This window comes from Cyprinodon variegatus, unplaced genomic scaffold (genome assembly GCF_000732505.1).
Source record: "Cyprinodon variegatus isolate N-32 unplaced genomic scaffold, C_variegatus-1.0 Scaffold252, whole genome shotgun sequence".
In the NCBI taxonomy this organism is placed as follows: Eukaryota; Metazoa; Chordata; class Actinopteri; order Cyprinodontiformes; family Cyprinodontidae; genus Cyprinodon; species Cyprinodon variegatus.
This window is the reverse complement of record NW_015150705.1, coordinates 939306-954552: the sequence shown is the minus strand read 5'-3', so window position 1 is coordinate 954552 and position 15247 is coordinate 939306. Positions and strand designations below refer to the sequence as shown.

At 36.4% G+C, this 15247-nt stretch overlaps 3 protein-coding genes across 3 annotated transcripts in view; 2 read left to right on the top strand and 1 right to left on the bottom strand.

Moving 5' to 3' along the window:
* psme2 (proteasome activator subunit 2) overlaps positions 1 to 6138 on the top strand; it is an 8029-nt gene extending 1891 nt beyond the window's left edge. The window contains exons 5-11 of the mRNA XM_015382180.1: positions 1170 to 1218; positions 1300 to 1397; positions 1524 to 1592; positions 1694 to 1761; positions 1877 to 1931; positions 2030 to 2116; positions 5851 to 6138. Of these exons, the coding sequence (XP_015237666.1) occupies positions 1170 to 1218; positions 1300 to 1397; positions 1524 to 1592; positions 1694 to 1761; positions 1877 to 1931; positions 2030 to 2116; positions 5851 to 5931 (507 nt within the window). The 3' untranslated portion in view covers positions 5932 to 6138. The remainder of the gene's footprint in view (positions 1 to 1169; positions 1219 to 1299; positions 1398 to 1523; positions 1593 to 1693; positions 1762 to 1876; positions 1932 to 2029; positions 2117 to 5850) is intronic.
* Positions 6139 to 6168: 30 nt separating this feature from the next.
* Positions 6169 to 9208, bottom strand: lsm5 (LSM5 homolog, U6 small nuclear RNA and mRNA degradation associated). Its single transcript, XM_015382181.1, has 5 exons — positions 9150 to 9208; positions 6731 to 6826; positions 6564 to 6591; positions 6411 to 6483; positions 6169 to 6326 (listed from the first exon to the last, which is right to left on the bottom strand). The coding sequence occupies exons 1-5, from the start codon at positions 9193 to 9195 to the stop codon at positions 6294 to 6296; spliced, it is 276 nt and encodes a 91-aa protein (XP_015237667.1). The 5' UTR covers positions 9196 to 9208; the 3' UTR covers positions 6169 to 6293.
* Positions 9209 to 10755: 1547 nt separating this feature from the next.
* Positions 10756 to 15247, top strand: part of avl9 (AVL9 homolog (S. cerevisiase)) — a 33662-nt gene continuing 29170 nt past the window's right edge. The window contains exon 1 of the mRNA XM_015382178.1: positions 10756 to 10987. Coding sequence (XP_015237664.1) covers positions 10904 to 10987 — 84 coding nt within the window. The 5' untranslated portion in view covers positions 10756 to 10903. The remainder of the gene's footprint in view (positions 10988 to 15247) is intronic.

Below are 15247 nucleotides of genomic sequence, written 5' to 3'. Positions count from 1 at the left end.
TCTACACCAAACCAAGCTTCTGCCGCCCTGGCGTCCTCTTCCACAACATCTTCATCCCGCTTTCCTCCTCTAAATAGAAAATGTATGACAGAGGAGACTCATCCACGACCTCCGACACTAAACTCTCCTCCTCTTGCACGTTTCCTCTGTCCATAGCGTTCCTTGACAGTGTTGTTGCTAAGTAACCAATTTAATGCTACTTGGTCCCAATGGAATTTCCCATTGGGAATCTACTAGCACTAAGATGCTAACTGGTTAGCAAGATGCCTCCAACAACTCGGTCACAACTAAACTTGCTTGCAAACTTTACACCACAACAATCCCGCCCCCTTGATAATCGATCAATCACATTTACTTTATTCACTCGTGTAAAGTCCTGCACCACTCGGGAGAATTCAGAAATGCAACAGTTGGAACAGCCGCTTCCCTATGACTTTAAAGAGTTCATAAGGATTTCTTTGCTTAACTTTTTTCAAACAGAAAAGAAAAACGCTTATTCATTAAAAGAGCATCTTTTGAGCAGAGGTTCCCAAAGCGGGGGTCAGGACCCCCAGGGGGGTCATGAGACAGTAAGTCAGGGGTCACAAGATGGTTTTCATTATCACCTTGATGGGATCCTTGACGTATATAGAGGGACAAAATATACAATGAATTATATAATTGTAATTGTTCCATAAAATAAGTAGATGTAACGCCTATTTATTAATCTAAACCGTGATTTGAATATTAAAGGATCATGCAATTTGAAAAATAATTATTTAACAATGACAAATTAAAAAATTAAAAATCATTTAAATACATAAATGTTTATGAAATGAATATAATTAATTCACTACATATGTAGGACTAAATATAAAGTGGATGAGTTAAGTAAATTTTAATTTTTAGGGAGTCTCTCCAGTCTGTAGATTCTATTTTTTGGGATCACAGGTTGAAATGTTTAGGAACCCCTGATTTAGTGGATGCAGTTAAAATACATGAAACACAACATCAGAAGAAAAAAACTAACAAAATATAAAAAAAAACAAAGAAAAGAGTGTGAGAAGAAGCTCCTAAATATTAGATCAGTCCATGAACATTAAGAAAGAGCCCCTCTGTAAGTCCTCTGGGCCTGATGTTCTGATCCAGCTGGGATATTCAGCACAGTCTGTAACGGCTCTACTTTCCAGGAAATGGAGACCGACAAAAACGAAGAGGAGGAGAAGAAGAAGAAAAAAGGTGAAAGATTTTGTACGACTTTTTTTGGATGAATATAATATTTTAGAATGGGGGAAACTAAATGTTCTTTCCGCCAATCAGCTCCAAAATGTGGCTTCATCAAAGGAAATGAGAAGATTACGCTGCTTCTGGAAAGAGTAAAGCCAGAGATCGTGGATCTCAGAGAAACCATCCTGGGCGTAAGTTGATTATAATAATCAGTGGTTGGCGTTACAATAATGCTGTAATTACTTGCAGATGATCTCTGTATTCTGTACATGGGAAGCCAGTGACTATTGACTGATGTTCCCTTTGGCTGTGTGCAGGTTTCATGCTGGATTCAGCACCTCATTCCCAAAATAGAGGACGGAAATGACTTTGGAGTGGCGATACAGGTATGACTGCGTTTCTTCACATGTATTTAATAAATGTCCAACAATGCTCTGATGTTTTATGCTATTTTTCTTATTTTGTGGTAAACCTCCTCATCCAACAGGAGAAAATCTTGGAGCGAATCGCTGCTGTTAAAACCAAAGTTGAAGGTTTTCAGACCAACATCAACAAGTGAGTCCAGGATCATTTTTTTCTGAAGCATTCTGGCTGATTTTGTGTCAGTTTTTGTGGTTTTGTAGGATTCATATCCCCCAGAGCTCAGCTGTGGTCATTTCTGTTCAAACAGGTATTTTTCAGAGAGGGGTGATGCCGTCGCCAAAGCCTCCAAAGATACTCATGTGGTAAGAACCCGATTCATTCCTTTTGGATAGATCCAGGGGGAACGGAGGTTGGCTAGTCATCATTGTGCTATAACCGTCGCTTTTTTTCCTACCTTCAGATGGACTACCGCTCACTCGTCCACGAGAAGGACACGGCCATCTTCTCAGAGATCAGAGTGATCGTCCTGGACATCCGTGGATTCTATGTAAGTCCTGCTGGAGGCCTTGCTAAACTGTTAAGCTAAAAGTTTATTTACTAATTTAACACATTTCAGTAGAAATGCGATTAAAAATGCTGGACATGAAGAAAACAAATCAGGAAAACACTGAGAAATGAAGATTCAAGTGACATAGAAGGAGAGGAAATAAATTCAAACTGAGTATAGAAGCAAAAAAAAACAATAACAATATAAAATGATGAAATTATCATAAAAAAAGAACAATAAAAAGACCAAGTTTGTTTATGTAATCATTTAATTGTTAATGCAAACTAAGTGATTTTGGAGCCACACACCCACGCATGTTTGTTTTGCTATATGTAGTGAGGACCAAAGGCGTTCACTCCCATCGACTTCCATTGATTTTCAATCATTTTCAACCCCTAAAACTAACCCCAAACCTAATACATACCTCACCCTAAACCAACACAGACCTTAGCCCTAACCCTAACCATTAGCAAAATACCTGAGGACCAGCAAAATGTCCTCGCTTTACAGCAACTGGTCCTCATTGTGATAGTGAGATTGGAAAAATCCTCCTCACTCTGATGCCTAGACAGGTACACACACACCCACACAATTAAAAAACAAATGAAACGTTTTATTGAACACACACAAAAGCTACTTTCCAAACCCTTTATGTCGCAGGCAGGACTTCATGCTCCTTGTTTTACACACATAGCCTCTCTTTATACTTGTGTGCAGGTCTGATTCTCTGAGCTCATGTTAGCTGCCTCCTAAGAATGTACCACTTCCTTTCTGGTTGTGTCCTGCAACGTTAGCAAAGTATCGTCAGGCTAATCTCTGAAGGGGGAGGTTGTATGAATTTAGAATTCAGAGAAGCTTTATTTAAAACAAACTATTTTCTATTCACCTATTGAAGCTTCTATGTGTGCAGATTCAACACAGCGAGCTCGCCAATATTTCTCTGTCCTCTCTTGCTTTTAATGCTCCTGTAGATTCTTTTCTCCTGGTGTTTTTCTCTAAGCTCACTTAGAGAGCGGAACCAACCTGAGAAAGTAAACTGCTTGTAATTGGCTACTTTTCAGCATGTCCCGCCTCTTTGTACAGCACTGTTTTTCTTGCTATTTGCAGCTATTAACATTAGCAAAGTATCTTTCCTTGCCCAGTCTGTACCATCAGCTCATTTACACATGTGCAAGCAGATGTTCATTCATAATGAATGTAATTATGCTACTAAAAGTACTCATTTCTATCCTTAAATTGTTCTCCATGAGCATGCGTGGGTTCTCTCCAGGTACTCCGGCTTTTTCTCACAGGCCAAAAACATGACTGTTAGGTTCATTGGCTTCTCTGAATTTTCCTTGCGTGGTTGTTTGTCCCGTTTTTCTCCGTGTTGCCTTGTGATGGACTGGCGACCTGTCCAGGATGGACCCCTCCTCTCGACCTCAGATAGCTGGAGGTGGGCACCAGCCCCCCTCATGACCCTTCTTGGGATAAGCGGGATGGAAAATGGATGGATGGACTTTTCTGGAATAATTGGATCCTTTTCACATTCTCTAAACTGCTTCATCGGACATCCTCAGCGCAGTCTGGAAAAATCCAACCTGTATATTTGTATTTTAGTTATTTCTTTCTGTAGATTACGCACTATATAACACAAGGTTAAAACAACAGGCAAAAATAAAACTCATAAAGACTAGATTAATGTATAAATCCAAAGCCGTAAAAGTTAGCTCTCGGTGTAACGTTGGATCCAGTCTCTAGGACAGAAGAGTGATAAAACAGGATTTAAACACATTTATTTTCTCAGAATAAATTAACCATTGACAATAAAGTAGTTTAGTACGCTTATTATTTTTAAGGTGAGAAAAACTTAAAATTGAGGGCGACCCGGATGTATATCTGGTTGTGCACGTGCAAATTAGCTGATGGTACGGATATGCTAGTGACAACAACTACAGACTAATCGCTGAAGAGAGAGGTTGCATCAATTCAGTCCATAAATACTGATATATCTATATTTATATATATATATAAACATAGAGTAGCTGATGGTGACTTCATATAATTATGAACAGATCTAACTTTGTTGGAATGCAAAATGGTTCCAATTGTAGATATAAAATAAAATTTAAATATGGTCCATCAAACGATTGGTATTTTTAATTTAGCCCTGGGAGTATGCAGCTCTGAGACATGATCAACAATGGTTGTAGTCGTGTTTTAGCCTCAGGAAGAATCAGCTGTGGATGTTTTTCCTGGCAAGCAGCATAAACAGGGTGAGCAGGTTGTGGATGGGAGGGTTTAGTATCACATTAATCTGTGCAGACACGTCAGCTCTGCTCTTTAATTCTGGGCTTTCAATCAGGCCAATAGGGCAGTATTACCAAGACGGTAACAGAAATACATAGAATTAAATATAGGAATTAGGAATTAAATATAATAATACAGATTTTCTTTTTTTTTAACCTGATGATCTAAATCATAGAGTTCAAAACCTGTTTTTAAAGCCTGTTTATCCAGTAAATCAGTAACTTTATATGCAGCTTATAAGAGGAACACAGTGAACAAACGCATTCCTTTAGCTCAATAAGCTTGAGACTTTTCTGTAAATCAGTCGTTATTTTTAAATCCATTTAATCAGACTTTTGGGTCATTTTGATTTATTAACCCATATTTCTCCAGAATATTAAAGTGGATAAAGAATGCAGGAGTTTAATAAGACAATTTCTTCAAAGTAGAGACCTGAGAGATTCTTGAAAAACACAATCTTACAGAAACTATAATATTATCTGAAAATATAACTTATATTGATCCTTTATTCAGGAGTTTTTATGTCAGGTGATTTTTGTTCATTTAGTTGTCTTTTTTTTTTTTGTAAATTTTTATTAACATGCATGAAGTTTATCTGATTTCCACTAGAAAAGAAGGTAAACAGGGACAGAGCAAAGAGGTGAAAGCAATAATATCTAATCACTTCTTAGTATTTAATCAAAAAACCCAACCGGGAAGTCGTCTTTTACGCATCAGAGGACATTCTTACAATAAACGCTGGTCTAAATGGCTGACATACAAGAATAAGGAAGCATAATCAAGTTTAATATATGGTATTATTTTACCTTTTCTTTTTTTTTTTTTTACTTATCTATGCATCAGTGCCCCAAGTTCTGTGTGTGTTGCATTTTTCATTCTAATAAAAACGTTAAAGAAAAGAAAAAAAATCTAATAGAGAAATTTAATGTCAGGATAAAGTAGTCATGGAAAAGATGGTTGATTACTAATCTTCCAACAGAATAGGAATCAAACAAAGAGCATGTTTTATAAATCGAAATGTGGGGAAAAAATTTTACTCAGAAATGAATTTGCCATTTCACTTTTTTTTTTTTTTTAACTCCAGTTCTTTTTTTTCTAAGATTTTTACCAGATCTTATTTGAAAATTTTCAAAATAGTTTTATATTTTCATGTTTTTTAAGTCTCTTATTCAGATTGTTTTATAAATATTATTTTACAGATTCATTTTTTTTTATTAAAGTTAAATAAAAAAAATTATAGGATATGAAAAATGAATCAAGAAAAATTTAATAATTCAAGAAAACAAAACCTTTTTTTAATTAGAACTTTTTCCAAATTTCATTTCTGGATTCCATATTTTTTTTTTATTTCTACTAACAAATGTTTTGCTGTTAGTAACAATATTTGGGATGAAATTGACTCCATAGTTGCACCATGACAACCCCTCCATGTTTTTTCTCTCCAGGCTGAACTGTATGACATCATCACTAAGAACCTGGAGAAGGTGACCAATCCTAAAGGAGAGGAGAAGCCGTCGATGTACTGAAGCTGAATTCAATCAATCAATCAATCCTGCTGAACCATTTAACCCAGTCTGATAAAAAGTTCTTAATTTTCCTCTACAGTCCATAAAAGTAAATAAACTGGGTGTTTGTTTAATGACTTCCTTTTGATGCAACACTTCATTTTTGATCCAACATTTGCACTAAATTGCACTTGTCAATAAATAAAGGACTTTTTTTTTTCAAACTGTGGAAAATTATCTTTATTTGTAAATTAAAACACATTTCAGCATGTTTGAATGGGAAAAAAAAAATAAAATCTTAACTAAAAGGAATTTCCTGACACAAAGACGCAGGAACAAGGACATCAATGAGAGAACAGTACAAACTTAGGAGCAATCAGGGTTTACACCTCGGGTCCTTCTCCACCAGGGATGAGCTGCAGAGGAGGAAACGTTTCAGGGTGAAATATTCTGACAGCTGGAACTGAGCAGGAGAGAAGAAATAAAACAAGATTTCCTACCATGGTGATGTTATTTCCATTTAGAAGGATCTGATCCAGTTTGGTTATCCTTCTTCCCTCTGGGGTGATCTCACTGCACACAGACAAGAAGTCCTGTGGGTTAGAAAACTGAACAGATGGGTAAACAAATAGGAGAATAAAAAGATAACTTACAACTCTGTCACGTCCTCCAGAACCATGTCTGCAAGTTTAGTAAAGGAGCAGAACAGGGAAGGTTTACCTAAACTAGAGTGACAGTGTACAGCCCTGACAGTTTGGTACGCATACGTTAAAGACAAAGAGCTTTATCTGGAAGAACAGACGCCTTTCAGAAAGGATACTGACAAAATCATCAAAGCCCAGCAGCGTGCCGACTATTTCTTTGTCGGTTTTCATCACTATGTGTATCCTGGAGCCGATACATTTGTCCACGAGCTCTGCAAAAATAAAGACAAGGTCAATTTGCTGGAATGTCATTTAAGTCCATTTTTAATTCTGACAATTTCCTCTAAACCCCGACAGACTGACCCATTCTTGTGTTTCAGATGTTTTCCCTTCTGCTTTCTGAGAACAAACTATTGCCTCACAACTATAGCTTCAAGGTTCAGATCCTTGAGTTACTTTTTCCAGATAATCTACAGCTCATCACCAAAGCGTTCCTGGATCATTGGGAGATAATCCAATCATGTTTCCACTAGACTTAGATTTTATTTTGTCATTTTTTACACACAAGTGTAAACAAAAAGAAATTCCGTTAAGTACAGCTATCTTGACTATTTCATTTTTTAAAGTGCAGCCTTGATAAAGGAAAGCAGCAGTGATAAAAACACTGTGATGAAAGAAAAAAAACACTGGTGAAAAAAAGTGACGTAAACATATGACTGTAGTTACAGTTCCAAAAGTCAGGGTTTTTTTCCCCCAAAAAACAACAACACAACCCTTTGAACCTGTTTAAAATAATAAAAATAAACATTTTATTTGCCATTATATTCATGGATAAAGCATATTGACAGACACATTTTCGTTTATGATCTTAAAAGCAAAAATGTTTATGCATTTTATTTTTTTACATTCTTGGTATAATTCCTGCTCTAAGTGTGTCGCTCCTTCAGCTACAGGCCTGTTTTAGAGTCTCTACACTCCATTTAAATATTAATTTATTACTAAATTAGTTGATTAGTTTAATAATTGATTAATCATGATTAATTTGATTAATAAAAATAAACATTTTGAACGCCATTATATGGCTTTTATTGATGGATATGCATGTATGACTTACATAAATGATCCATCTCCTATACGAATAAATTCAGTAAGTTTCCACATAATGGGAACTAGAGCTGCATCTAATCATTTTGCAAAGCGATTAATGTGTTGATTATTTCTTTCAATAATTCAATTAATAACTGGATAGCAAAGATTCCTTAAAGAAGAGTTTTTATGAATTTAAAGCAGAAAAAACTCAAACTTTTCTACTTGAGGAGTTCTGAATAGAGCATTTTGAAAGACACTTTTTTTTTCCAACCCTAAAAGCAAAAATGTTTATGCATTTTTTAAAACCTTCTTGGTATTATTACTGCTCTAAGTGAGTTGCTCTTTCAGCTATAGGTCTGTTTATGCGTCTCTACATTCCATTTAAATATTGATTATTAAATTATTTGATGATTATTTCAATAATTGATTAATCAAGATTAGTTTGATTAATTCTTTCAGCCCTAATGGGAACCCTGTAGGACTTCAACATTTCCTAAGAAAATTGATTTCTAAAGATATATTAATCAATCTTGGAGAGGGGAACAGAACCCTTACCTGTTTATCCAGGCCAACAATTCCCTCTAATGACCCCCTTTCAGAGGCATAGACAGGTATCGGGTATTAAACGCTAACAAAGAACCCAAACGACCCCCATTCCTAAGGGGCGGACCCGTTCGTTTGGCTCAATTTGGATGTTTTCTAAGCAAAAACAAGGCTTTATTTTGGTCCACTCTATAAAGCCTCGAACTCAACACTATTTCTGACATTTTGAATAGAAAAATCTTCCCGGATTGGAAGCAAAACATCTTCAAACTTGGAAACAAAATCCAGATGATTGATTTTTTTTTCTACTTTTTTGGAATCTTCCAAGAAGATTTAGCAAAAAAAAAAAAAAACACTGGTTATGGGCTGCCCACCCCTCCACTGAAGTCCAGTCTGTCCATCAGTTTTTAGAATAGAGGAGGATCACAAACACTGCTGCCATGGTAGAAGTGAGCTCTGCACTGGTGGCAACATGATTTGGTAGATTATTGGACCCTCATTAATCACTGAAGCTGTCCTCTTTATTTCTTATGGGATTTCTGCAAATGGTTTGTACTTATGTAGAAACTTTAAACAATATGACTTAAAAGTACAGTTGCTCTTTTCTACCAAACACCTTGTTAATTAGTTTCCTGGTGTATTTCAATAATAAATGTAGTCCACAGACGGGTTTGCACTTTACATAAATATTACTGCATTCGTTTAAAAGATAAAGAAAATATGAAAAAAGGGAACGCATACCAAACCCTAGATGTTTTTTCTTCTACCGGTAAATTAAATTTCTATTTAAGTAATTGTGTGTCTTAAATGGCTCTGTTCTCTCTAGTCACATCCTCCTGAACGTCTAAAACAGGGAGCTAGTTGATATCTGGGTCCTTAAAGAAAATAAACTTATAAATCTCTACTTCCAACCAGAATTCACGCCTGGAATCAAATAAAACCGAAACGAAGCGTTTTACCAACCGAGTGGAAGCAGTTGTGAAGGGTTGGTTGCTGGTGTAGCCGCCATCTTGAATCGAAAGAAGGCAGAAGGAATTGACAGAAGATATAAATTCGCATCAGGCAAAAGCAATCGAAAAACCCAAATCTATTTTATACGATTTTACATATATATATAAATTCGCTTTGGCTATTAAATATCTTTAGGGGTTTAATACAAAAAGTTGTACAAAATTGTATCACTGTTTATTTTAACTGTGTTCTTTTTTTTTTTTTTTACTATTAAATAAATGTCTTTGAATTGGGTGATCCTACCTATCTCAACCGCAAGATGGCGCTGATCGTAACGTTTGATGAATGACGACATTTTTTTGTGTGACTAAGAAAAGATGTCAGTAAGTCAAGAGAGTTATCTGCCCTTTCAGGGTGACAAAAAGATGGTTGGCTCAGTCGGAGGAGAGGGGACTATGCAGAAAAACTGAACTTGTCTCAATCTAAATAGAATGGACTTTATTTTTATTTACATAAAGATATTGGTACACACGTGAATTTTAATTCCTACATTATTTCATATCCAGAAAGAGAAAAATAACATCAACATCGAAGCAACAATAATTAAATCTTTAACATTAGTTAAAACAATGTAGATTATATTAATATTAATTATTTAAAAACAAACAAACAAAAAAATAACTCAATGTTTTTTAATAAAAGGGTGAAATTCCAGTTGGATGCCTTCAAACTAGTATGACATGATTTTGAGTACAGTATGGTTTTAAATTGCTGCCAAAAATTAGATAAGCGTATGTTTCTGTTATTAAATGCGCGGTTATGACTAATAATCGCACTATTGTGACTGCTTAGTACGCATTTCTAATCAATCTGAGTAAATTTATTAGCGATATGACTGAAGTCTGTGTTAGTGAAGTGTACCAATTTTTAAAACAGAACCCAACCTTTAGTTTATTTTCTTTCCAATATGTATCAATTTATTTATTTTTAAATTTAACACTTATCAATTACAAAAAAAGCTTCTTAAATGTTATCTATTGTGCAATTTATATTAATTAGCGTGTTTCGTGCAGGTACCTTAGTGAGCATGAAGGCTTATGAACTAAATTATTGGATTAATAAACTTTTCATATTTGCAGAATAAAATAAAACTGTTAAGTAAAAAAATGCCCTTTGACCCCCGTGGTGAACCAATCAATTTATCCCTTTACCTCACACTTCACCGCCATTTAGCTGTGCTCCTCTAACGCTTTTTCATTAGTTCCTCGGTGATTAATACTGTTTCTTTTTGCATTTCTGTAATAATAATCTTTATAAATCAGTATCAACAATTTCTGATTTTACTAGAAATTAACTATGTAGCTAAAAAGCCACACTTATAATACAGACATCTTTAAATATTGATTTTGGAAAATGTATATCAGTTAAAAGGCTATATTTAGCTACAAATCATCAGGATATTAAGATATAATTTAAAAGCAACATGCTTTTAAACAAATTTGATAGTATTTTTAAGGTTAAAGCTAACGTTCGTTAAAGCCTCGGGGAAGCAGTTTGCGACAAAGCGAAGCCGGAAGTGCGCAGCAGGGAATTCTCTCGCTCAATCCCGCCGTATTCGGGCCAGTCCAGGTTTGTGGCTCTTTCTACCGTTTGCTGCTTGTGTGTGATAGATTTGGTGCAAAAAAATCAGCTCTGCCCGCTGTTTACATCGGACTCCCGGAGGGAAACCGAAAGCATACTGCCAGAAGTGATCTCGGACGGTTGAAATGGAGTCTCAGGGCAGAGACGAAGTTAAGGGACCAGTGCTGCACATCGTGGTGGTTGGATTTCACCACAAGAAGGGCTGTCAGGTAGCTGCTCCAAACCTCCTGCTGCTTGCTAACTGCTAACTACCTGTCACTATCTGGCTATTTCACACTAAATATAGTGGTGATTTCACTTACAGTTGATCAGAGATAATCAGAGACAAAGATCCTTGTTAAAATTGTTGATAATAAGCATGAGTATTGAGTCATTTATCCTTGAGGAGATGAATAATCGACTGTTTGCTTTAGGATCTGTTCCTTGTATAGATTGTGTTCTCTCTCCAGCTCACTTGTTTTTACAGTTCAGTATTTCCAGCTGATCCCAGATCCGGTTTACCACACCAGATCAATTAAACAAAGGTGATCGATTAGCTAAGTTATCTGCTGCCTAGTCTGTTTTTGGTTTAAATTTGTTAATCCTTCTGCACAGATATAGAAACTGACACATTTCCTGAAAAACAGGTTGGCTTGTTTTCATTTATCTGATCTGTTAAAGTAAATATGTTTTCCTAAATAAAAAAACATGGTATTTAGAAGTTGTTGATTTAGTGGTTTGGGTGCAGTAATTTGTGAGTCTGCATGTTTTAACCTAAAGGATCTTAAAAAAATACATATTTGAAGCAATATAATAATATTAATGAATTGTTTCAAATAGTCATTTTTGTCTTTTACTGCTGTCTTTTTGCTGGGTTTTGTTTGTGCATAGACCTCCACACTAGAGCTTTGAGTAAGAATATATTTTCATCATTGTTTAAGATAAAACTAAATGTTTAAATTAACCATTTGCAGTAATTTCTAATAAAAAACAAATATTCCTTCTGATTAAGTTTTACATTTATGTTTCAGTTATAATATATTACACTGTAAAAAATGAAACATAATTAGGTACATTTTCTTTTTAACAAAAATAAAAACTCATTATCCTATTTCAGGTGTCTAATAACTAATTATCTTACTTTAAGGGGAAATATACTCAATCCATTGGCAGATCATCTTTAATTTCAAGATTTATTTCCTTATTTTTCCTCAATTTTTGCAGTGTGGAAATAATTAGTCACTTTGGTTTTTACAAATTCTTTATTTTTGTTGGTAAAACTTTATTTTGTCATTGCTCACATCATAATCAGTGGTACCAACAACAACCACACCATGAAAAAAGCATTAAAAGAGTTAAAAGTGTAAGAATATGATTAATAGATAGGATAATATTATGTACAAGTGTGTATTTTGTTATTTTTTTGAAAATAAAAGGAGTAAGGAAAGTGGATGGAAAGCAATGTAAAAGCTAAATTGTTTTAGGACAGAATCTGGGGGAACAAACTGTCTCTGTTTTGGCTCTTTTTTTCCCCATTAGGACTGCATAGTTCTTCCCTGAAGGTAAAAGTCTGAACAGCTGACCAGAATGTGTAGGATCAGCAGAGATAAAAGTTACGGTCAGTCCTGATGACCCTCTCTAAAGACCTTATCATGCAGGACCTGTCCTGTTTTGTTATTTTAACCAAGCTATGTATGCAAAACAGACTGAAGGGTTGTAGTGTAGAAGATGATTTTTGGGAGTCACAAACTAATTGCTTTGCATATATTTTCTTTAGGCTTCAAGTTAGTAGGAAAAATGGAAAATCCAAACTCTATTGCACTTGATAAGAATATTGATGGCTCTCCTTGCATTTTGAGTTTAGCTATTTTTCTTAAGTTCTTATTAAGAACATAAAGCCATACAGATCCTTTATTGCCTCTTCAGTTTGGCGGTGTGGACTCTTTTTCCAAAAGCTGGTATTCTGACACCAGAATAGAATAATTTCTAAGTGCAAACAGCTACTTAGCACCTCCCAAACAAACTGGGTTGGAAAAAGTCTGAAAAACACAATTCAAACCTCTTTCTAGTACATAAACCAAAGGCAGGGTGCAATTTGGAGGTGTGTGCTCTTACTTCTGTACTAAAGGCAGGGTGAAATATGGAGGTGTGTGCTCTTACTTCTGTACTAAAGGCAGGGTGAAATATGGAGGTGTGTGCTCTTACTTCTGTACTAAAGGTAGGGTACAATTTGGAGGTGTGTGCTCTTACTTCTGTACTAAAGGTAGGGTACAATTTGGAGGTGTGTGCTCTTACTTCTGTAATAAAGGTAGGGTACAATTTGGAGGTGTGGGCTCTTACTTCTGTACTAAAGGCAGGGTGCAATATGGAGGTGTGTGCTCTTACTTCTGTTCTAAAGGTAGGGTGCAATAGGGAGGTGTGTGCTCTTACTTCTGTTCTAAAGGTAGGGTGCAATTTAGAGGTTTGTGTTCTTACTTCTGTACTAAAGGCAAGGTGCAATGTGGAGGTGTGTGCTCTTACTTCTGTACTAAAGGCAGGGTGCAATATGGAAGTGTGTGCTCTTCTGTCCTAAAGGCAGGGTGAAATATGGAGATGTGTGCTCTTACTTCTGTACTAAAGGTAGGGTGCAATTTGGAGATGTGTGCTCTTACTTCTGTACTAAAGGCAGGGTGCAATAGGGAGGTGTGTGCTCTTACTTCTGTTCTAAAGGTAGGGTGCAATTTAGAGGTTTTTGTTCTGACTTCTGTACTAAAGGCAGGGTGCAATTTGGAGGTGTGTGCTCTTACTTCTGTTCTAAAGGTAGGGTGCAATAGGGAGGTGTGTGCTCTTACTTCTGTTCTAAAGGTAGGGTGCAATTTGGAGGTGTGGGCTCTTACTTCTGTTCTAAAGGTAGGGTGCAATTTGGAGGTGTGTGCTATTCCTTCTGTACTAAAGGCAGGGTGCAATATGGAGGTGTGTGCTCTTACTTCCTTTACATTAATTTACATTAATTTGCACTTTTAGTGCAATATGGAGGTGTGTGCTCTTCTATTTACTTTACATTAATTTACATTAATTTGCACTTTTATCTTGTCACAACATAAATGCGTCCTGTTGATCCTTTTCGCCTTTATCCTGGACATCTAACACTTTCCCCTAAGGAATATACTTTCTAATTTAAACTTCACCACAAACTAGTTTTTTAAATGTTTTTAGTTGAAATATAAACTGCTATTATTTTGTATTATTGACCCACATTTTCAGATGAGACATTTTAATCTTGCAGCCCGTGTTGTCTTAGATCTCAACCTGCAGTGAAGAATCATTATTCTTCTCCAAGCTGATGTTTTAGCTAAATATGTGTAAACCTGTGAAGATGCACCCTAACGCGCTGCATCTTCATATCAGAAACAAAGGAGGACATGTCGAACATTAGGCGCTCGTCCTATTCTGCCTTCTTGCTTCTTTAAAATTGATGAGATGTGTGAGGGGAAAGGGCTGCCATAAAGCAAACAGTGAACCTCCTTGTTGTCGCTGCCCTCCATCTGTCTGCATCATGTCGCTCTGCAGCCTGAGGAGCAGCTGCTCTCCACTCTCAGAGATTAAAAAAAAACAAAAAAGAGTTTTCTCTTACGTAAAGATGAGAGCCAGAACACTCTCTACTTTCAGCATCCGTGCCCACAGTGCGGGGGGTGGGGTTGGTGCTGGGGGGGCGTCATCTTATAGGGGTCAGCAGCCTCCTGCTGGGCATCAGACGTTTGGGTTTATGGTTCTTGGATCCTTATGGCCTCCTTTTCCTTCTAATCAGCTTCTGGCTCTGAGCTGCGTGGCTGAACACGGAGCGGCTAACAGCTGCTTTAGAAATAAATGCCAGGCCTGTGAACGTAACTTTTTTACCTGCTGTTCAAAATGACACAGCACAATCAAGAGGCTACAGAGGTACTCATCTAAAGAGAACCAAACAGATAGACAACAAACCCCAAACTGACAAAAATAACTACTATGTTCTACTATTATTCAGCTGCTCAGACACACTGCTCCTGCTGCTCTAAACGCGCTGCGGGACGTTTTTTTGCTGCGCCTTGATGCGCGTCAACCACTGACTTTGCATGTAACCTAGCTGCTCCTGCTGCCTTTGCTGCTTTATGTGTGAACGTAGCATAAGAGCAGTGCGCTTGTGCTCTGAGAAGGTTGCAAGTACCTGGTTGGATCCACTCTGGGTTCCTGAGCAAAAAGACCCTTAACCCCAGACTGCTCCCCGGATGCTGTAAAATGGCAGCCACTGCTCCTCAAGGGGATGGCTGAAATGCAGAGAGTGAATTTTCCCATTGTTAGACAATAAAGGGATTTACAATTTTTTATTTTTTTTTTTCATTTACTTTCAACCACTAGCCTTCACTCACTACCTAAACACCCTGGAATCAAAGTCTCAATGGCTTTGATTCCAAAAAGATAAAATAGAAGATAATGAATACTATTAAGAGGTTTTTAGGTAATTTTCAAAAAAGCGG

What these genes read in the sequence shown, in the direction of transcription:
- lsm5 (XM_015382181.1), bottom strand. Translation starts at nt 9,195, where the DNA reads ATGGCGGCTACACCAGCAACCAACCCTTCACAACTGCTTCCACTCG. An exon ending in TTCACAACTGCTTCCACTCG is followed by an intron (nt 6,827 to 9,149) that starts GTTGGTAAAACG and finishes TTATTTTTGCAG; the next exon opens with AGCTCGTGGACAAATGTATC. An exon ending in CTGGAGGACGTGACAGAGTT is followed by an intron (nt 6,484 to 6,563) that starts GTAAGTTATCTT and finishes GTCTGTGTGCAG; the next exon opens with TGAGATCACCCCAGAGGGAA.